Source organism: Heterocephalus glaber, unplaced genomic scaffold (genome assembly GCF_053883595.1).
Source record: "Heterocephalus glaber isolate CG9 unplaced genomic scaffold, H.glaber_assembly_v1.0 deba00001072, whole genome shotgun sequence".
Classification (NCBI taxonomy): Eukaryota; Metazoa; Chordata; class Mammalia; order Rodentia; family Bathyergidae; genus Heterocephalus; species Heterocephalus glaber.
The window spans coordinates 4,661,804-4,684,901 of NW_028258189.1; the positions used below are offsets into that span (position 1 = coordinate 4,661,804).

At 38.4% G+C, this 23,098-nt stretch overlaps 2 protein-coding genes across 2 annotated transcripts; both read left to right on the forward strand.

Annotated features, from left to right (window-relative positions):
- The first annotated feature begins 1,578 nt into the window (after nucleotides 1-1,578).
- Nucleotides 1,579-4,690, forward strand: LOC147828453 (lipocalin Cav p 3.0101-like). Its single transcript, XM_087209893.1, has 3 exons — nucleotides 1,579-1,718; nucleotides 3,841-3,950; nucleotides 4,566-4,690. The coding sequence occupies exons 1-3, from the start codon at nucleotides 1,579-1,581 to the stop codon at nucleotides 4,688-4,690; spliced, it is 375 nt and encodes a 124-aa protein (XP_087066019.1).
- An 8,864-nt stretch (nucleotides 4,691-13,554) lies between these two features.
- LOC101714724 (lipocalin Cav p 3.0101-like) lies at nucleotides 13,555-20,024 on the forward strand. The gene is made up of 7 exons (XM_004867339.3): nucleotides 13,555-13,726; nucleotides 14,227-14,366; nucleotides 15,175-15,248; nucleotides 16,835-16,945; nucleotides 18,870-18,971; nucleotides 19,160-19,189; nucleotides 19,812-20,024. The coding sequence occupies exons 1-6, from the start codon at nucleotides 13,658-13,660 to the stop codon at nucleotides 19,174-19,176; spliced, it is 513 nt and encodes a 170-aa protein (XP_004867396.1). The 5' UTR covers nucleotides 13,555-13,657; the 3' UTR covers nucleotides 19,177-19,189; nucleotides 19,812-20,024.
- Nucleotides 20,025-23,098: the final 3,074 nt, after the last annotated feature.

Consider the following 23,098-nt stretch of genomic DNA (forward strand, 5'->3'; position numbering starts at 1 on the left):
TCTGTATGAACAATACCATTCACAGAGGGTTCTATATTATATCTGAAATCAAATTTCAACAACAGCGCTTTCTTGTTTACTACCTTATTTATGAAGCTCTCCCAGGTCTACCGATGCCATTGCTTTGAGGCAAATGTGTAACATCCAGCACTGGAAGAATTGACTGTAATCACAGTTAGATGAAGGTGATGTCTTGTAATTGGAACGGCTATTCTCCCATCTGTTTGTCATACTTGTAATTTTACCCTTAACATGGCTTCCACACTTAGCTGACATAGCCTGAAGGGCAAGTTGACTTCTTCTGAGCCCGTCTTTGTATTCTGATAGGTAGCTTCTCTGTCTCTGGATACCTTCAGTGCAGAGCTTGAAAGAGAGTGAATCTCCATAGCGGAAAAGAGATTTGCAGTCAAGGAAAACAGAATAATCGGTCCCCTAATATTTATTTATGTTTTATTATTATAATATTTATTACAGAATACTAGGAAGAGAACCCAGTACTGCTTTGGCAGCCGTTATTTTACTTTTTCAAAACTTTGATTCTGGGTCTCACTGAAGGGCCCAGGCTAGGCTGGAATCTGCGATTCTCCTGCCTCAGTTCCCCACAGTGCTGGTAGTAGAAGCTGTATCATCAGGCCCATCGTGAAATGTTTCCTAAATATACACAATGACTCCTCTGGAAATGTCTAGACTCTGGCAACTGAAGGTACAGCTGTTCTATTCCAATGTGGCCAACGAAGAGGCTGCGGTCTGTAATTATAGTAGGTAAGTGGAAAGGCACTCACTGGAAGTGAGAGAAGGATACATGAGCTGTAGGTATATATTTTAGCTTCATCTTCAGTATGAGTAATTGGGATGTAAGGGAAAATTGTGCCAATGACTTTGAAATATTTCTTTTATGTCTCCTAATCTCCAATGCATCAGAAAGGTCCTACTTATACATCTGGTGCTGCCAGTCTCATTAGTAAGAAAACGGAACACACTACACAGCACATGACTGCCAAGCAGGAAAAGAGGAGATGTTAAGGATGAAGGTCAGAGGAGGAGCCATGGGTTCGCTCCAGGTCATGCCAATGTAGCAGTGCCATGGAAGGGGCGTCAGTTCAGCCTCCCTTCAGTGTCTCCCCTGCCCTGATCTGCTGAAGAAGAAAGGCGAATCCCACATGATGCAGATTCTGCTGCTTGCTCTTGCATTCAGGCTCGCTTGCGCTGAACAAGTTGAGCCTTCACAGGTAGCTCGGACAAATTGCCTTGAGTGAGGTGTCCTGTGTGTGTGTGTGTGTGTGTGTGTGTGTGTGTGTGTGTTCTCTCTTTTTTTCCATAGTTAAGTCAAATTTATAAACTTATTTTCCATGTATGTTTGTATTCTTATATAACTATTTAATTCTTCCAAATCTTTATATTCTCCTTTCCATCAGATTGGTCTCTGACCCTAACCCGAACCCTAAAGCAAGCATGGATCAACACGATCCCATGTATGTTTCTCAGCTGAGCTGAAGTAGTGGAAATGATTGTGGTGATGTCAGTGAGATGTGAAGAAATAAATTCACTAACCTTCCTGATGGGAAATCGCCATGGTAGATGAGTGGCGAGTGGCACATCATTGCACTAGCAGCTAATAATTCAGAAAAGATGGAAGAGAACGGGGACCTCAGAGCCTATTGGCATCACGTGCACTGTATTGAAGGATGTGCCAAGATCTCCATCAGATTTTTTGTCAAGTAAGCCAAATTCAGTCCCATGAAGAAAACCAAATCCCCCAACAACTGTTGTCAACTGTTGACGTGTGATCTGTGTCTCGCACGAAAATGAACAGGGAGGAGGACAGAAGTGAGCTTCGCATTTGCAACATCACCGTGGAGTTGGAAACCTCAGACCTGCACCTTGTGTGTAGATGTAGATATGTCTATGCTTATTTCTATGTCCATTGGTCAAGTCCCATGCCTATAAAGGTCTCTCCCAGCATTACAATATCTACCTATTTGAATCTGCCTCTTGAAAACTGTCACAAGACCGAAAAGAATTTGAAGAGTTGCCCTGTGAATAAGGCTTGAATGAATCATCTCGCCACAATCAGGAACTGAGCACCTCCCTAGTAGCAGCATGGAGCTCCAATAGAATGGACACCTGAAACATGGCCATGAATTTCAGCAGCTCTCATGGATGATAAGTCTTGGAGATCCTCAAGGGGAGAGAGGGGGTGGATGAGGAGTAAAGAATATTTTGTATTTGTATTTCAAGTTCAATGGGGTATGCAAAGAGTCTGTGGTTCTGGGAACAAAAAGAGAAGAAGATGGCATTTTCCTTGGACACTGTGAATACCTGGTCTTGTAGGGTGAGTGTAGGACTCCACTCATGGTGGGCTGCCAGTTCACACATGTAGCTCCAACCACATATCTAGATGTCTCAGTTCTAGAAGAGTTTCTCCTACTAATTACTAAAGCAACCTTGGAAAATCTACTGAAGCTCCTAGCTATTTGCAATGTTATCCATCTTAGATGTACACATGGGACATTAGTATAAATGACAGCTGAGGATGAGTCACAGAATGCAGGTGAATTGTTTTCAAGAATCATGGTGTGAGTTTAAATTTTAAAACCAGGAACCACCCTCAAAATCATCCCCCTCACTTCAAACACATTTATAAACATCGTTCAGGAAGCCACATGCAGCATGCCCACAATGCTGAAGTCACTTCAGAGAAAGAACTTGCAGAACTGCTTCAGAAAGTGGAAAGAATGGCATAACAAGCATGTTCCATGAAAGGGGAGGATTGGAGGGGGGGGGTTGAGACAATGTGCCTTTTACTGTGCTGCATTCTTCACAATACTTAGACAAAACTTTCACACTAGTTTTGAACACTCCATGCAGAGAATCTAATTTGGGAGCTTAAGGAAATAGTTAAATTTGATCTAAATAATCAAATTTCATTCGAATTGTTTTCCTACTTGACTGATAAGACCACTGTTTCATTTAGAATTTCTTTCAATTTGAAAAGGTGCTTAATAGAGAAGCCACTTCAGAGGTATAGCCTGATTACATTAAATCTCAAGTTTAAAGTTAAAACAACAGTGAAAGTATGCAATTTGACTTGCACATAACTTCAACTTACCATGACACCCAACTAGAGAAATAATGGGATCTTCTATGCATGTGATTTCAAGTGATTTTCAAAACCCAAGCCCAGATTATGAAGTGGAAAAGCGCTGAAAAGTTTCATTGTCTGGAACAAAATGTACACTGCACATTTCTAAATTTAGCATGAAAAACTTTTTATTTATATAAATACAATGACTGCATCAGGATGAACTGGAACTCTAATTTTATCACTTTCATGTCCAATATTTTGTACTAGTCATCATTACTCATCATATACTACATCATAATGTGGTAAGTTTAGAGTGTATGTTAACAGTAATATGGTGTATGTTAATGTATATCCATGGAGTTGTATAAAATATTTGTTGTGCCACCTAACTGAGTGATACAATTCCTGACATTTTAAGAATTGGCATCAATGTGCTGATTGGGAAGAGTAAGAGTTTCCACCTGTCACCTATCTATAGATCTTACACCAAGAATTCAGGCATCATGAACACCATGTGGTATACTAATAGTCATGAGTCTTGAGGGCTGGAAAGGTTCACAGTGTCAAGAGGATAGTATGCAAAATGTGTTCTTCGGTAGCTCTCACAACTGATTGTAATATGTTACAGGAATGTTTGTGACATAGGTTATAGTTGAAGAAAGAATCAATACTAGTATGTTACAAATGAGACATGTTGAATAAAATAGGAAAGCATTGACTACTGAGTTGTGACATAATTCTTTTCTCAATTTTAGACTTGGGGAAAAACTATTTCCAAGTTGTCAGGACAAAGGTGACATCATAGCATTTTATAACATCAACGTGGACACTGCAGAAAGGGAAACATGTATGCTTGTCACTAGAGGTAAGTATGGAAGCATTTCCCATGCACGGCAGAACAACCACAAAGAGGGGCCATGTGTGTTCTCCAGGCAGAGGCAAGCATGTTGTGCATTATTTAGATAAGCTCTCAGGATAGGAATGTGTTCACACAGGAGATTTCAATTTACACTTTGATGAAGTCAAACCTCACAGGAAGATGTCAGTGAAATTGAAAATATGCATTCCCTCTGGGGACCTATCGAAGTGCTGTCTAAAATACACTGGTATAATTGGGCTATGCCACCTAAAGGGGCAAGATCTAAAATTTAACTCAGCAGACTCAATTGTGTGCTGTAGCCATCACTGTGTTCCTTTCTACTTTAAAACTTTACATTGTCGTAATTATTCAACCCAGGAGAAAATTACTTTTCTATAAAGAAACAGCACATCAGGTTCAGCTTCTCAGACAAAATGTTCTCTGAATTTGAATGATTATGATTACTGAGAATTCTCCATGGGATGGGTACAAGCATTTGTCCTGCCCTGGAACTAGATCAATATTTCAGACGGATAAATGATTGATAAGAGTGAAGGAGATTTGGTATATTTGCTTTTCTGCTTCTCGGTGATAAAATGACAGTGACTGTTGCTCTTTCAGAACTTGGGGTCATTCTCCCATCTCATTTGATTCAGGATCCAGAACGCCAGGGATTGGAGAGAGAATTTAGGCACAGTGCAATAGGCAGCCCACGTTTTGCACAGACTCACGGGGGTCCCATATAGCCTTCTCCATGCCCTGGACGTGTTTGGAAACTGCACAAGTTTTGGGGGTCCTGAGGTTCACAGCACGAATGAACTTTTGTGTCTGCAGTAGTCTTAAAAACTGGAAAGTGATGCGACATTCAGCCTCTGGACTCCACTCAGTGTCACTTCAGATTTCTCCGCTGGAGAAGCGGAGGGTGTGGGTGGTGGGATTCCCCAGTTCACCCCAGCACAGCCTGGGTCAGGGGTGCTTTAGAAACCAGGTGGCATCCTCAAGCGCATGGGCTCTGCTTTATCTTCCAGGAAATGCAGAAGGAAGAGATTTTCTGACACCGGAAAAAAAGCAGAAATTAGTCGAAGTGGCTGGAGAAAAGGATATTCCAGCAGAAAACACAAGGTATCTCAGCCCCTCAAGTACAGTCACCCCACTGCTTTCCAGGGTCCCAAAATGAATCTGGGGTGAGAACGTAATCCGTGCAATCATTGCTGTGGAGTTAATTCCAGCAATGGGACTTTATTTAAATCGTTGACATAAATCCTCAGTTGCGTTGAATACCTCCGCAAACTTGGTTTTCTCTTTTGTTTTCCCTCTTCATTTTCCTTCACAGATACCTGCCCAAATTAACGATATTTGGGTGAGTAGAAACATGATGTTGATAAATCCTGATAGTTTCATTTCTGTGGACTTTTTCTGTAGAATATCTGGCATGTGAAATAGGTGAGTAGTCCATCTTTATTTATACCATGACTGTACTTACTGCACGTGTGTAAACATAGCAAAAACAACAAAAATCCAGTAAGAAAAACAGGACTTTTCCATTGTGGGGACAAAGTGAGTGAATTTTGTGAATTTCAGTTATTTTAGCTCAATGAATCCAGATGAAGCCTGGTGAATTGCAGGGTGAATCAAGAATCCTAAAGTCCCAAAGTTTTTGGTAATTCGAGATAAGAGTATAGAGGACCTTTACAGCAGGAGCTTATCTGTAAATGTCACTGACTTGTTGAGATCAATATAGAGCTTGTAAGCTCTTGCAGTAATGCTGGCACAGGGTCATGGAAAACTAGGACTCTCCTAACAAACGGCTCCCTGTAGAAGCCACACATGCAATGCAAATACAGAGACCCACGAAGTGACCTGTGTTTGATGTTCTCTCTTCTTTATTACCCATGCAGAGATTGCACTTTTCATTTCTGTCCTGATGAACATGATGAACCACAGCTACAGTTTGATAATTTTCTTTCTTTTGCTTCCTCACAGGTGAAGATGAGGCAGGAGGGTTTGCGTTGTCATTCTCTCAGAGTTATCTGAATCATGAGTATGATGATCCAGTGGTCTTCTCTTTTCAATTATATTTCCTTCTTTCCCACGAAGCCAGGACCCATGACTTTTCCCTTCTTGTGCATCTGCATCCTACATGAGATTTCTGAATTCTAATTGATTAAATAAATTGATACAATGTGCAAACCTGCATGTCGTTGAAGAAAATTACTGAATACATAGTGTCCAGCTATTAAAAGAAACTGGGTCTGTGATAGTACGGGAGATGATATTTTTTAAGAACGATTGTAGAGTGCCCTGAGTAGAGTGGAAAATGTGAAATACATCATGAAGGACTCAGAGTTTCAGGTTGCAGTGAGAGATAGGGCAGGACTTCTGAATTTGTGGAAAAAAGACATGGGAGAGGTTTTGGAAACCCAGTGCAAAAGTGACAAACTGATGTGAGGAGACAAAGCTTTCTGCAGTGATATTAGAAAACGTTGGAATAGTTTCAAGCTACTGCCACCAAACATACAAGTAAATCGTGACAATATACATAACACAAGAACAATTCCAGTAAATCAGATTCTAGATCTGTTAAAGTATATCAACTAAAACATCCAACTTGTCTACAATAATAAAATATGGCCAAATATGGCAAGAAAAAGAATATAAGTAATCAAAAGGTATTGAAATGAGCAGACACTTATCAGAAGGAGAAATACAAATGGCCAATGGCCAATGAATATATGAAATAATATTTAACATTACTGGCCATTAGAGATGTGCAAATTAAAACTGTATTGATATAATCTTATCCCAGAATGAATGGCTATCATCAAAAAAAATCTAATAATAACAAATGATGTTGAGGTTGTAGAGAAAAGGGAGGTCTTCTACACTGATGGTGGGAATGTGAACTAGTAAATCACTATGGAAATCAGTGAGGAGATTCATCAGGACCCTAAAAACAGAAATTCCATTTTATCCATGTGTCCTTGGTTTCTCTAGAGGGAAACCGGAGACCCCAGAAAGTACTGACTTTTAAAGAAAGAAAAGGAGGCAGCCTGGGGGAAGATCAGCAGTTTAATTCCTCTGGCACTATTTGACAATCACAAAGGGAAGAACCAAGGCTTTTATACATGTAGGAAAGCAACTTAGTTATTCTGGCTATTGTCTTTCTGATTTTAACCTCTGGACTTAACCAGTGACTTTAAGTGACTCATAAAAGCTACAGGCAAATTCACAAGTCCCCTGTTTCCATTCACCAATCCCATACATCAAAGAGCACACCACAGCCCTCTTCTTATCAGATAGTATCAAGAGAGCAGGAGGACTTTAGCCAAAAATCAAGCCCACCAACCCACCATAAACATCACAGATGTGTGTAGTGAATCGTATCTCTCTTACCACCCATAGAGTCATTGGGTCGCAGTCCTTTGATCCCAGAAAATGGTAAATAAGAAAACTAGGAAAACCAGTTTTTCTCCTGTGAGACTTTTACAAGGTCTCAAAGTTTTCTGGCGTTCTTTTAACAAACAGACTTGTGGAATTTCCCAGAAAAGGCTTAATTCTCTTAATTAACAAACTTCTTGTGATCTATTCTTACAACTAGATAGCTGAATTCTACCATTTCCCACACCCATGTATCCTCTTTTTGAAGGTATCTTCTCCCAAGACTTAAAATCATCATATCGCAAGGATAGATGCATATCAATGTTTATAGTAACACAGTTTATACTAGCTAGATCTTGCAAACAGTATATGTATCCATAATCAGATGCATGGGTAAGGAAAATTAGGTATTCATACACAATTGAGTACTACTCTACCATACCCAAACTGAAACTTGAGGGATTTGTGGGTCAATGGATGCAATATTAGAATATACTTTTAGGAAAAATAAATCACACAGAAGTTTATATGTCATGTAATTTCTCATACAGAAACTCAAGACACATGCAAATGTAGTGCAAAAAAAGTAGATAAACAGGAAATAGGAGTTAAAACAATTACTCCACATAATTTCTATTGTTTCAAACATGTTTTAATATATATGCTAATTTGTTTGCTTCTTACCTGAAAGTTCAGTGCTCTTGTCTGTTTTCTTTGAATTTATTTGTTGTAAAATCTTTGTTATCTATGTCTAGTACTCTGAGTAACTACTTTGATGATAATGATACATAGTATTCTATTGTTACTCTCAATATTTTAGTATGACATTTTTTAAACTTTTTCATAAAATAAAAGGATATGGTTAGAATAATGAAAGAAGACTATGAAGAAAGGTAAAAGAAACAACTTTAAACTAGAAAACATGTTATATAAGAGATATTGGAAACACTAATTCATCCGTCAGTGCTATGAAGGAAACTGGGTTAAATTCTACAATTTAAACAGAGTGGCTGAATGAATAAAATATGAGCAGATTACAGATTGCTTATAAGAAACGTCCTTCCTCTCTATCAACACACCTAGATGGAGAGTAGGTGGTTGGTCTTTCTCGGCTATTTTGAATAATGCTAAATTGAGCGTGGAAGTGGGCCAGTGTTTTGACATGCCGATTATCATTTCCTTGGGTATGTGTAAAGTATGTTTTTCATGGACGAGATACAAGACATCCTTAATTTTTCTAGAAACCTCCATCTTGCTTCTGTTAGCTAATCATAACAGAGTACCTGAGAAAATACATGTAAAGGAGAAAGAGTGCATCATGGGCTCATGTTTTTAATAGGTTCAGCTCCTGGTAAGCTGAATGCAATGTTTTTAAGGCCTGTGGTGAAAGAACATCATAGACAGACTAAAATGGGTGAATAATAAAGAGGGAAATTCAAGTTGAATTTAAAATCTCTGTACGTTAAAAATCCCAGACCAAAGTTCATTGCTCAACTTTACCAGAACTTTAAAGATCAACTCACCCCAAAACACCTTAAAATACTCAGAGTAATAGAATTGGAAGTATCTCTTTCATTTTTATGATGTCTATATCACTCAAGATACTCAGCAATAAAGAGACTATATAACCTAGATGAATATAGATACAAAAATCTTCCATAAAATTGGTATAAACAAAAGTCACCAATGTATTAAATGTGTCATGGCCATGGTGATGTTAGGGTCAATCCAGGTTGCAAGAATGATACAACATATCCAAATCAGAAATCTTTATGCACTGCATAAATACAGTCAAAAAGACAAACTACATGATAAGTTTGCTAAAAGCAAAAATCCCTTTAAAAGGGGGCATCATTGCTTTTTGATGAAATCCCTGAAGAAACAAGGTATGGAAGGATCTTAGCTCAACCTAGGAAAAAGTACTTATGATACACCCTCAGCCAGGATCACACCGAATGGGGAAAAACTAAAAGGAGTTCTGCTAAACTCAGAAATGAGGAAGAACATTCCTTTCCTATTCAATCTAATACTTGAAATTTTAACAGAAGCCCTTAGGAAAGAAAAGGAAAAAGTAACAAAAGGAAAAGCAAGAAGTCAAAGTCTTCTGGTAGAGCACACGATATTTAGAAAGGCCTAAATAACCCACCAAAAAAATTACTAATATCTGATAGACTAACTCAGTGAAGCAGTGGGAAAGACTATCACTATACAAATGATTAATTACTGATTGGCTTACCAGTTAAAAGCAGTGGAGAAAGATCAGGAGAATAATTCAATTCACAGTAGCTTACATATAAATGAGATATCTAATAATGAACTTGAGCAGAGAGGCGAAGGTTGTCTACAATAAAAATTATGGGACTTTGAGGAAATTGAACACAAGAAGTTGAAAAGAAGTTATGTGTTCACAGAATGACACAAAATTGTCGTTCACTAGGCCTGGTTCGTGATAGTGGTCTACACAGTCAATGAAATCCCCATCAAAAGGCCAAACAACAAGATTCTGTGAAGAAGCAGAAAAAAGAGAAAACTGAAATTCTTATGAAACACAAAAGATCCAGAGTGGCCAAGCTATTCTGAACATGAAGAACAGTGCTGGAGTTATCCTGGTTTGAAAATATATGACAAAACCGAATTTAAAAAGATACAACTAGTACAAGCATAAAACCTGATGACTAGACCCATATTAGTGAATAGGATACACCAAAACAATCTGTAACAGATACAGCTTTTGAATCTTGACAAATGTGATAAAAATGAACATAAGAGAAATCATTTTTCTTCAATAGATGGTGCTGTGAAAACTGGATTACTGTATGTAGAAGATTTAAACTAGATCTCCATCTCTCGTCCAATAATGAAACAAGCTCAAATGTGTCCAAAACTTCAGCCTGAAATTATGGAACCTGTAGAAAAAAAGATCAAATATGTTTTTACTCTGTTGGTGGTTTCTTTTGTCTTGCAAAAGTTTTGTAATATGATGAAACTCCAAATGTTGGTTCTTTTAATATTTCCTGTGTGATTGGGGTTTCTTTCATAGAGTTTGATGTCTTCACCAATGTCTTCAGGAATTTTACCTATTCTATATTCCAGCAGATGTAGTGCTTCTGTTTTAATATTTAGACCTTTGATCCATTTTGATTTTAGTTTAGTGTGTGGTGAGAGATTATGCATCTAAGTTTAATCCTGGGCATGTGGAGAGCCAGTTTTGCCAGCACCATTGATAAAGAGGCTGAGTTTCTTCTAGAAAAAGTGTTTGGTCCCTTTATGGAAGAGAAGGTGGCTGAGTGAATTTGGAGCTGTTTCTGCATCTTCTAATCTGTTCCACTGGTCTTCAGGTCTTTTTTTGTTTGTTTTTTGGCATCACCATGCTATTTTAATCTCAGTAGCTTTGTAGTATAATTTCAGATGAGGGATTGTGATGCCTTCTTTCTTCCCTTTGTTGTTCATTCCTTTGTTTTTGCTATTTTAAGACTCATCTGGTTACAAATAATTAGGATTGTTTTCTCTACTCCTGTGAGGTATGCTATTACTATTTTGATTGGGATTGCATTAAATCTGTATAATAATGTTGGAAGAACAACCATTTTCACTGTTTTGGTTCTGCCTACCCAAGAACAAGGGATATCTTTCCATTTTCTGATTTACTCTTTGATCTCTTTTTTCAGAGTTCCATAGTTTTCAATGCAAAGGTCATTTGTTTCCTTTGTTAGATTGATTCCCACTTATTTCACTTGTTATGCTATTGTGAAAGGTATCATTTTCCTAATTTCTCTCTCATTGAGTTTCATATTTGTGTACATGAAGGCTGTTGATTTTTAAATACTGTTTTTGTTTCCTGTTATGCTTTGAACTTGTTTATTAAATATCGATTTATTTGTTTATTAAATATTGCTTGAGTTCCTGAGGTCTTCCATGTAGAGTGTCATGTTAGCTGGAAATAATAATAGATTAACTTTTTCCTCTCCTATCTGCCTGGTAAAAGGCCGAAGACCAAGAGCAAGACCAGACCAGGCCACAACAAGCCTTTATTAGGGGAATAGATCTGCCCGGCTGTCTCTGAACAAAGGAGAGACAAAGGCAATATGGCCGGAGCAGGGAGAGTCTTTTATAGAGACTGGGGTGGGCTTTGTAAGAGCTGAGGTGGGGTTGAGTGAGGTAGTGGCTAGGGAATGGAGGAGCTGGTGACGTCACTAGGTGGTAGTTGAGCCAGTATTGGGTTACTCTCTAGGTGGGACCAGGGGCATGCTGGGAAGAAAGGTTTTTTCTTTGGTGGGAGCAGCCATCTTGGCGTGACGTCACACAGGGGAGGGGGCAAGGCACCATAGGAAGAGGGCAGCTACGATACATAATAGCTGCTGAGCCAGGGGGAGACCTGTCACTATCTTTATCCTTTTTATTTCTTTCTCTTGTCTAATTGTCCTGGCTAATGTTTCCAGAACTATTTATTTCTTGGAAGAAATTCACTTTTGTGTTTTATGAAACTATGGAACTGCTGGCATTCTCACTAATTCTATTGATTTTATTTACCAATTGTGATTACTGATTTCTGTATCTGTAATTTTCTGACTGGTTGATCCACTGAGTACTGTGATATCCTTACACAGTACCATTGGCATGCTTTATTCTTATTTGCTACAGAATAGCTTTGCTTGAAAAAATTAATGTTCATGCAACTGTGTACTGATGATCGTTTTTCTAAATGTACACTATTGTGGCTGCCTTGAAGTCTGAGACAATTCAAAACCTTGACCATTCACGGTCATTTTGACTTTTCAGAAGAGCCAGAACTTCCACAGTGCCAAGTGCAGTGAATAAGGTGGTTGAGGACACGGTGTCGTGCTTTTAGGAGCCTTTCCATTGGATGGCACTTGGGAGCAGCAGTCACTACATTTTTCTAATCTTACCTTGTAAATACACTTTGGAAAGATCCCTTCCTGAAATGTTTCAAAAAGTATGAAGATATATCTATATATCTATATAGACATATAGATACGTTTGATTGAAACACTCACTGAGTTGTTTGATCACACTTCCTACATCATTGGAGAAGCATCAACTTTTCACTTGCAGAATGGCCACAATCACCCTGTGTCATTTATATCCCCATTAAGTTCTTTAAAATTTATCATTCAGTTCAGATATGGAGTTTTATGACAGAGTTTATCTCCTCTGTAGAGGGAAAATAAAGTTCCTTTGCTTTGATTAACAGGATTAGTATTCTCTCCCCTGTTTGTCATATTTATTTATTTTTTACCATTAAGTTGATCTTCATGTTTAGCTGGTGTAGGCCAAAGAGCACATCGCCTGACTTCCTGTGAGAATGGTTGTCATGGTTTTCTAATCTAGCCTGACAGTGCTTGTGCAAACATGAAGTGAAAAGCATGACAAAGATTGTATCTCAATGCCTGGAGAGAGAGGTTCATAACCAGGTACGAGAAGAAACATTGGTGCTTTTGAATATTTTTTCTTTTTTTATTATTGTAATTCATCGAACATTTCATTTATTTTACAAGTGCTGGGAAATTAGCTCAGGATTTTAACAATGAGGCCAATACCAGCTCCTTTTTTCTTTGGTACCAGGAATCAAACTCGGGTCCTTGGGCTTGCGAGACAGGCGGCGAAACCACTGAGCTAAAACCCCAGCCCACCAGCACCTTTTATTATTTTTATTTTGTGAGTGTGGGTCTCATTAGGTCAGTAAATTGCCCAGGCTAGTCTTGAATCTGTGCTCCTCCTGCCTCAGCCTCCCTTGAAGCTGCATTCCTCCTCCCTCAGCCTCCCAGAGTGCTGGAATTACAAGACTGTGCCATCCGATCTACCTTCAAATGTTTTCCTCAATACAAAGAGAAACTCTTCCGAAAGACATGGCCAATTCTAAGTGTTTATGGTCTAGTTTAATCCGACCTAACCAAAGGATACCAACACTAGTTTTAGAAAGTAACTTTGAGCATTACACCTTGGAGGCTAAAGTAGTGACATAGAACTCTTGGGTAGATATTTTCAGTTCTGTCTTCTGTGTCAGTAGCTGAGATGTAAGAGAAAATAATACAAGTGCCTTCAAAATACTTCTTGCATATTTTGCTCTTTCTTGTGAAACCTCAATGATGCAGGCCAAGTTTCCCCTGATGAAAATAATCTTATTAGGGAGTTAACAGAATGACTCAGAAGTCCTGGATGCCAATAAGAAAACTTTGAGGCTTAGGTCATAGAGTCAGTGATCATTCATTACATATCATGCTAATAAAACACTACTATAAAAGAAGCATCAGCTCAGATGCCCGCAGCATCTCTCCTACACCGAGCTTCTGAAGAGGAAAGGAAACTCCAAGAATATGTACATCTTCCTGTTCGCTCTTGCAGTGGGTCTTGCTTGTGCACATCTCCCCATCCTACCAGAACAGGTATGTGGATAAGCTGGTCATGAGCGAGGGACTCGTATGAGTATGAGTGTGTGTGTGTGTGTGTGTGTGTGTGTGTGTGCTTCTGTCCTTATTTTCATTGCTGAGTTAGATCTGATAAGCATTTTGTTCTATGTATATCCTCACACAATATTTTGGTCTTTCAGATTTTTACACTTTTTCATTGGATTAGACTCGATATATAACACTTACTGTACCTAACGTGAAGGTTTTAAGTGTCCGTGGTATTTTATTACGTAGATTTGCTACTCTGGAAACCTATATTCCATGCATTCTGTGGGAATCTGAGTCCTTAGTATGGCATCCTATATGATTGCCCTCGGTGGCAGCTCAAAACTGAGCTTCGATGAGTAGAATCAGATTTCTATTTTATGGCTGAGTTGAAGAAAGTTCCATGATTTCATGGTGTTTGTGAGAGAACAACAACAATGACAGCAACATCAAAATCCACTAGCCTTCCCAATGGGGTGTTTCGTTTGCAGATCAACGGTGAATGGCGGACACTTTTCATGGCGTCCGACAATGTGGACAAAATCGAAGATGGGGGTGACTTGAAAGCCTTTCTCCGTCACTTTCAATGTTTTCAGGGATGCCGGAAGCTCTCTGCCAGGTTTTATATCAAGTAAGTAAATTTCACCCTAATTTAAAAGAACAAAACTCTTCCCATGTGGCTGAGTGGCTAGGATGAAAAGAAATAAAAATCAAGTCAAATGAGAACTATGTTGGAGATACCGAGATGGAGTTGTCATCCTCAGAACTGAACATGATTTGTGAATAAATACATGGTTGTGAGTCCATTTCTAGATCTTTATCTATGTCTACCTATATCTATTTGCATTGGCCAAGTCCCTGTGCCTCGGAGTCTCTTTTACTATTATGGGCTGTTTCTATTAGAAACTTATTGTTGATTAATTGTGCACTGAATCAGCAGACTTTGAAAGGTGGGTTTCAGAGCGAGGACCTCAGCATCGCTGTCACCAGCAACACTGATAGAAAAGGCAGCGAAATGAATTTGAGGAGAGAGAAATGAGTTGTTGTGGAAACAACAGAGCAACAATCCCGCTTGGGACGCAGGCTTGTGTGTCTCCAAACCCCAACACTATGGAAGATCTGCAGACATTTCTGGCTGCCAAGGTTGAGGGCGAGAGCTAAGGGAACAAAGTAGGCCCAGGGCTGCGGGCTGGAAACTTGCCTTGCAGAGGCAGCCTGGCAGACCTCAAAAGATCATCCCAGCTCTCTGTACACCTTCACAAAATTCACAAAATTCAGCAAAGGTGCAGTGGAATCATGAAGATCCAGTATCGTGGAGACTATAAATAACTCTGATGTCCTTTAGTTTTCAGCACCTCAACTGTATTGTAAGCCCCATGGATCCTCAGGGATAGGGGAAGGGCAGGTGAGGAATTCCCACTGCGGTGTTTGTATTTCAGGTTGTTCGGGGAGTGCCGTGAGGTCTCAGCCCTGGGAATCAAAAGAAACACAAATGGACCTTACGTCGCAGATTGTGAGTACCTGTTTTCGCAGGATGACTGCGTGACATGAGGTTTAGTGCATGTGCAAATTCATGCGTAGAGCTCAGTCCTGCATACCCCCATGGCTAGATTCTAGCAAAAACTCTGGTGGTAATTATTAAGGCAACTTGGAAAAGCTACTGAAACTTTGAAGCCCCTTCCATGTCATACAGTGAGGACAAGTCCTGTGCCATCATAAAACCAGCACAGAGTGCTAGTATAAATGACAGCTGGGGGTATTCTCAGCATACACATAAGGGGCAATAAAAACATGTGGTGTGGGTTAAGTTTTCAAACCTTTATTCTGCTAATGGACTCATTGGTGTGAATCCCCCTCAAAATTATCCCCATCACTTCAAACACACAAATCTCCAAGTTCTAGGCAGTGTCGTTTATCAAAGTTTGGACAACACCTTGTGGAGACACTGGGGAAAGAGAACTTCTAGGGCTACTTTAGAAATTGGAATGAAGTATGGGATAAATGCCTTTAAAGGAGAGCAAGAATTTTGAGGATTCATGACAATGCATGTTTCACAATAATAAATTATTCAAACCTTCACCAGGTTTTTGATATCATTCCTTTTATGTGCTATGGTTTTCAGGCATAAAGAACTAGTTAAAGATTATTTAAATTTAATTTTTTTCCATCACTTTTTTTTCTCACTTGGTAGATATGACCATGATTTCCTGTCATTGAATAGTCATTTACATATTAAAAGGTGCCCAACTTATAAACAATTAAAGTGGTACAGTTTCATTAAACTAGTTCCAAAAGCTAAGAGTTAAAGTAATAGTAAAAGCTGCACATTGATTTGTGCATAATTTGAACATTAGGTAAAACTAACCAGAGCAATAATGCTATTCTCTGTGCCTATCTTTAAAATAATTGTCAACAAGCAATGCTATAGTGTTAAATAGACAGACGCTGAATACTTCTTTGTATGAGAAGGAATGTACACTGTAGTTTTCTGATCTCAGTTTATGAAGATTTCTTATTTGTATAAATATGAATACAATGCAGCAAGACTGAAGTAAACTACAACATTCCCACCCATCAGTATAGCATTTTCTGAGAAGTTTTAGCGCCCCTTTTTATTATCTACTACAAAAGAAAGTGATAAGTTTTAATTATGGGTTATCTCTAAGGAAAATATATTTTAACTTATATTTATGGAATTATAGTAACATATTGGGTGAGCTTGAGGACTCAGTGACAAACTGCTGATGCTTTAATAACTGAATTGATGAACAGGTGAGGAGGGGTTAGAGTTCTTCACCTACCACGTACCAACAGATCTTCCCCTGAGAACTTTTCCATCATGAATAACCATGTGATCTGCAGTTACTTATGAATTTTGTAGGTTAGAAATATTCACTACCACGTTAAGCAAGTAAGATGTCAGATGTGTCTCTCCCTCAGTCACTGCCATACTTGAGTCTACCCTGTTGGAGGAAGGCTCGTGAACTAGATTATTGGTGAAGGAAACATTGATAGTGTATGCCACAAATACTTCCTGTCAAGTGACACTGGAAAAAATTAACTATACTGAATTTGGAAATGTTTGTCTTTCTCTTGTAGATGCGGGTCAAAACTCTTTTGAAATTATTGATAAAGGTGATGAAGACATAGTATTTTCTAGCACCAATGTGGATGTGAGGGGCAGGAGGACACGTGTACTTCTCATGGCTGGTTAGTATGACTCAATTTTTCTCCATAGAGTGGAACAGGTACATGCTGCTGTCATCTGTCTTCTAAATTTTGGAGCGAAACAAGTCCAAGCAGTATTTAGATGAGCACCCTAGCATAGAACCGCATTCACACTCCAGATTGCAATCTACACCTCAGTGCATTCAAGGAGGCTGAGAAGGCGGCTAGGAAAGCAAAGATAAGAAACTTATCTTGAGTCCTATTAAAGGGCTTTCCTAACAGAGTTTAGCAAACAACAACAACAAAATTACATATATATTTTTTTTCAGGAAAATAATCTTGTATAAATATCTTACTGCTAAATGTATCAAGGGACCATGAGGTTCATACAAGTTACATTTGGCCTCTACAGTGACAAGAGCTCCTCACAGCAGTGGCTGTGAGCTTCCAGGCATTGATTAGCACAGCGAACTGCTGCTTGGGTGACCCCTGCTCACTGAGTTTGCTGCAGGTGCATTTTCAATTTCTTCTCTAAGGGCCGGGAATGTACTGGGTTTTCTGCGACATCCTCTAGGGTCCCCCACATGAGGGTAACTCCATCTGTTGAAAACACATCATACTACTTTTATTTTCTTGAGGTGTGCATGTATTCTTTGGTGGACACTATATATATATGGTTATTTCTCACAGAGCAGGTGCAGAGAACTATTACAAACAAAGAACCTTGATATAATTGGTCTATGTCACCTAAAGAAGCAAGACTGAAATTTAAACTCAGTTACCAGTGGATATGACTGTGTTCTTCTGTACTTTAAATCTTTGCTTCATCACAATGATTCTCCCTTGACAAAACTTTAACACATTTCTCTGTAAAGAAATAACTCTGGATGATAGATTCATAGGAAGGGGAGAGAGGTTCACACGGTTTCCACAATTTTCTATTCCATTCTTTCCAAAACATGTTTTTTGGTAAACCTGACTTTTTTAATATTATTAATTTTATCACTACATTTTATGTATACAATATAATGACATTCATCTCTGGGAATTTGCACCTTTACATATTCTATCTTGAGTCTCATTCCCCGCCCCCGCCAGGAAAATGGGTGAAATTTTTCAATGTATGTGCTATTTCGTTCCTTTTATACTAACAGTGTTTTTTACTTCATTAAGAGGAAAAGTGGGTGGTAATATTTGACTATTTCTCCTTTGTAAGAATGTTTTCTTTGGTCAGACATAAGTAGAATAACTATTTTGAAGATAACAATACGAAGTATGTAAAAATTTGTTATTCTCTTATTTTTATAAATTTTTTCTATCTTTTCACAAAATAATGAAGCAAAAAACGAAACTCCATCAGATTGAGCTCCTCAAACAATTTTCTCAGAACTATAATAATTCTGACCACTGAAAAGGTCACACAGGCAGCAGGAGAAGCACTGGGTCTTCCCTTGTTTTAGACCCATATTTGAAGTAGAGGAGGGTGAATCTTGGTTGGAGAAATATGAAGGAGACATTGTATATTTGTTTTTCAGTTTCTCAGTGCTAAGCTATGAGGGATTGAAAAACGGGGGAGCAAGTGAGAAGGTTTTCCCACCTCATTGGATTCAGGTTCCAGAATATCAGGGAAGGGATGGAGAACTAAGAGGACAATGAGAGACTTCAGTGTGTGGAGAGTCACAACTCTTAGACACAACCATCTCTATGTCACGGGCATGGTTTTATTTTTCAAGAATGCATAAGATTTGGGCACCTGGATGTGCCCAGAATAAATGAACTCCATTACCTTGGAAGTCCTAAGAACTGAAAAGTTTACTGCCTGCCTCCAGCCCATTTCACTTCAGATTTCTCTGCTGGGGAGTAGGGAGGGTGGGATTCCCAAGTCCCACATGGGTGTGGGAATGCTTTAGAAAGCAGGTGAAACCCTCATTCACATTTGTTCTGTTTTATCTTCCTTGAAATACAGGGAAAAGAAACTCTATCACCCCAGAACAAGAGCGTAGGTTTGCCCAGCTGACTGAGGAAAATGGCATTCCCCGGGAAAACATAAAAAACATACTCAATTCAGGTAGAGTCGTAATTTTGCTGTTGCAAAATATATCTGGAATAAAAAGCATGACCAGTACAATCTGTCCCATAGAATTGCTACTCCAAATATTGTATGCTATTTAAACTGTTATTATCAATTTTAAACTATTCTTAATGAATTCAATGCATTTTGTCTTTTTTCTTTTCTCTCTTCATTTTCTCACATAGACACCTGCCCAAATTAAAGGTACTGCTTGGGTGAGTAGAAATGTGATATTTATAACACCTGATAGGTTAATCTCTTTGGACATTTTTCTTAAAATATTTATCATGTGTAATAGGCAAATAGTCCCCCTTGAAGTTGTAACTTTTATTAATGTGTGTTTGTGAGTGTGGAAAAGAAGTCTACAGATCTAGGGAAAATAATTTTTCTTACGAGGTGAAAGTGAACAACATCAGTGAACAAATACTATCATTTCTGCACTGGGAAATACAATCAACCGTGGTGAATTGCAGTTTCATTAATGAAGCATGCAGTGCCAAAATCTTTGATAACTCTAGATGTGAATCTAGAAGTCTTAGGTGACATAAATTTACATAATTTATCAATGGCTTGTCAATATCGATATATACCCGGAAACCTGCCAACATAACTCCTGGCACTGTTAGCTCGTCGATCATTGCTTTGCTAGGACAGGGTTCCCTATGGAAGCCACACATTCCATACACAGCTGCAGTACGAAGAAGTGCCTTGTCTATGACATTCTCTCCACTCAGTTCCCCATCAATAAATTTTACTTTCATTTCTACTCAATAAAAAGTCATTGTTATCAGTTCAGCTACATTTCAATGCTTTTTTTTTTCTTTTATTTTTTCACAGGTGACGAAATGGGAGAAGTGTTTGAAATGTCAAATTCTCCAAGGCATCCAAATCACCAATATGTAGATGCAAGATCCTTTTCTTTGCAGTTGCATTTTCTTCTCTTCTGTGAAGCCATGGACCTGTATCCAGGCTGACCTTTCCACCTGCATCTAGACTCTGGTTAATTTTTCAGTATCTTGCTTGGTTAAATAAACTGACATCATAAAAATACATATGTTTGAAGAAAAGTATTCAATTTGTCATGCACAAAGATTTCTTCTTGAGTTTTCCTGTTTTAAAACATGGGCCTTTGATTGAACAGAAAATAATTTTCTTAGAGTAATTGCATAATCCCTGGAAGTGTCATGGAGAGAGAGTAAACTGTGAAGTATATCACAATGGAATTGAGTTTTAGGAAGTAGCGTCCCAGCGTGTGACTGTGGTGGCTTATAGGATGAATGATTACCAGAGAGGACATGTATTTCAATCACTGAAAGCCCCAGAGAGGCTGTCTCAACTGAGAGTCCCTAGCATTAGGGAGGCTCCCAGGAGAAGCCTTGGAGCTGAGAACTCTCCAGCTTTTATTTAGAATATTAGTGTAAATGAAAGAAAACAAAGCAGAAGAAAAACAGTGTGGGCTAGAAGCTGTCTCAATGCTAAGCAGGTTTTCTCGGGGAAAAGAGAAGGACAACAGCCAGAAACAACTTGCTTCAGTAATCTAAACTTCCTTTTGCTTATCCCTTCATTTCTCATAGAGCCTGTGTGCTTTAGCCTCACAGTTTAACCATTCACGGCCGGCCAGGTGCCCCACATTGCCCCTGGTTTTGAGTGATGGGGAGGAAGGGAGAAATATAGTGGACACAGGTATTGGATTTGATGCAGGAAGGGCATCATATCCTCTTGAGGGAGCATCTGCCAGGACAACATACAAAGGGCCTTGAAGACTGTAAGAAAAATCAACAGAAAATAATTCCAATAATAATAAGAATCTAAATATCAACTTTGAGGCCAGAAATGCAATTTTGGGGGTTCAGACAGTGAGTAATATGATGATGGTGATATTGTGAGTGTTCCTTGGTAACTCATGAAGTTGGGTTTGCAGGTAGTCCTGGAGATTAGTACTACCCCCATCTAGACTGGTATGAAAGGCACCTCCTTTCATACACAGAAGGAGTTGGACTTCTTACCACTCTAAATGGTTAAGTGGAATAGATGCAATCTGCATAGACTAGTATCCCATGTCACAACTAAACTGCATGCATAACCAAAGAGCTTGTGGATGCTTTTGAGCTATCCAAGTCTTGCCTTAAAGGCATCAAGTTACTCTAAGAATTTATTTTTACCAATGTTTGTCTGACTTTTCATTTCACAGGGAATATTTTAGAAATATCTATTGTAGTTTGAACAGTTTCGGTGGACTGAGATTAGATGAGCACAGTTGCTGTAGATGTAGCTGTCGCATAGTGAATGTCCAAAAAAGATTTTTGTCTGATAAACTTAAGCACTGGAATAATTTGTTCAATGACTTAGTATTTTATCCATTTTGTCTTGAGATTGGTGGAGAGCTATGCTTTGGCTCATAGTCTAAGTATCATAATATGGATAATGTTTAATTGATAGATATTAAAAGTATCTGTATATGATTGGGGCTGGAAAGGAATACAGTAAGTACTACTGAAAATATTGGAACTACATATAATGGAAATTTATTTTGGTCGGAAAATAGCATTTGAAGGGTGACAGGTGACAACCACTTGAATAGACAGAGTGGTTGGAATCTCTCTCACAATCTCTTAAGGGACATGGGGGCATCAGTTAAGTTGTGTCAGTATGTGAGTTTGTCATGAGAGGAAAGAAATGATTTTGGACTTTCCCATGTAACTGTATCTAAGGCTGGTGAGGTAGAACATGAGTTGCCGTGTCCCTTACTTGGCATATATATGGCAGCAAATTCAGAAAGACAAGGAGCCTTTTCATCTTTGTCATTTTGGAGTTGAAAGTGACTCAGACAATCTCTAAGAATCAGATCTTCAGAAGTGAAGGGAACCCTTATGCTTTGCCCCATCTGTCTGGCCGAGTGGCAAGTTGATTTTCTGTAATGTGGTGAAAGCTTCTGAATAACAACTTTTAAAATAAAGAATTAAAAGAATCATACCACAGTATGTGTACCTATGTTCATACCAGCACAGTTTGTCATAGCTAAAACTTGGAAACAGCCCAAATGCCCATCAACTGGAGACTTGATAAGAAAAGTATGTTTTTTTATAAAATGGAGTACTACTCAGTCATAGAGAATGAGAAACTAGAGACATTTATAGCTAAATGGATGCACAATGAGGCCATATTCTTAAGTGAAATAAATAAGAGACACACGTGTAAGTACTGAATAGTTTTTCTGGTGTGAGAAACTAAAAGTGTAAATAAGGTTGAATAGGTAAAATAGACAAGGTGAAACAGGAAGAAAAGGTGTAAAGGGGAAGGGGAAGTGGGAGGGGTAAGGGAGAGGAAAGAAGGGAATGGAATTAATATGAGAAAAGGAAAAAATGGAAACAAAGTCTTTGTAAATTCAGAGGAATGAAGGGGTTGAAGGGAGGGCAGGGGAATGGGGAAAAATATAAGAGCCAAGATACATTACATAAAAGTACAAATCTCCAATGATGAATGTCATTATATTGTATATCTAAAATGTACCAAAAAATTAATTAAAAAATTAAATTTTTATTATATTAAATGAAAACCAGGCTTCATATTCTCCCTTTTTTGTTTTATAAATTGCATTTGAGGAGCTCATTGGCTGGCTCTATAATGGCTTATGTTGTTGGGCTGTGTGGGGAATTATTGACATGTTTCACTTGTCAGAATTGGAGGAACGTTTGTAAGGGAATGGGCATTGCTCTCCATTAGAGGGTTAGGGAACATATGAAAGAGCATCTTATCATTTTTTATTGTGAATAACAGCAGCTTTAATCACTGGTCGAATCTCTGCAGCATAGGCCAAATCAGTGACAATTTTGCCAGATTGAATCAGGAAACTGTTGGTTTTTTATCAATTATGGTTGCCTTTGACGTTGAGTTTCTGTAGAATGTTAACAGGTAGCAATTATAATGTTTCATAGAGAAAACACAAGATCAAGGACAGTGTAACACATTATCATGGCAATCTTCATAATATATGATATAAAGAAATTTTTGTCCAAATTTATCATCTTTTGCCACTCCTTTGAAAGAGTTTGGTTAGCAAAATGCAGGTCACCTAGGTAAAGAATATTATTTGGCTAAAATTAGGCATTCACTGCAAAAAATTA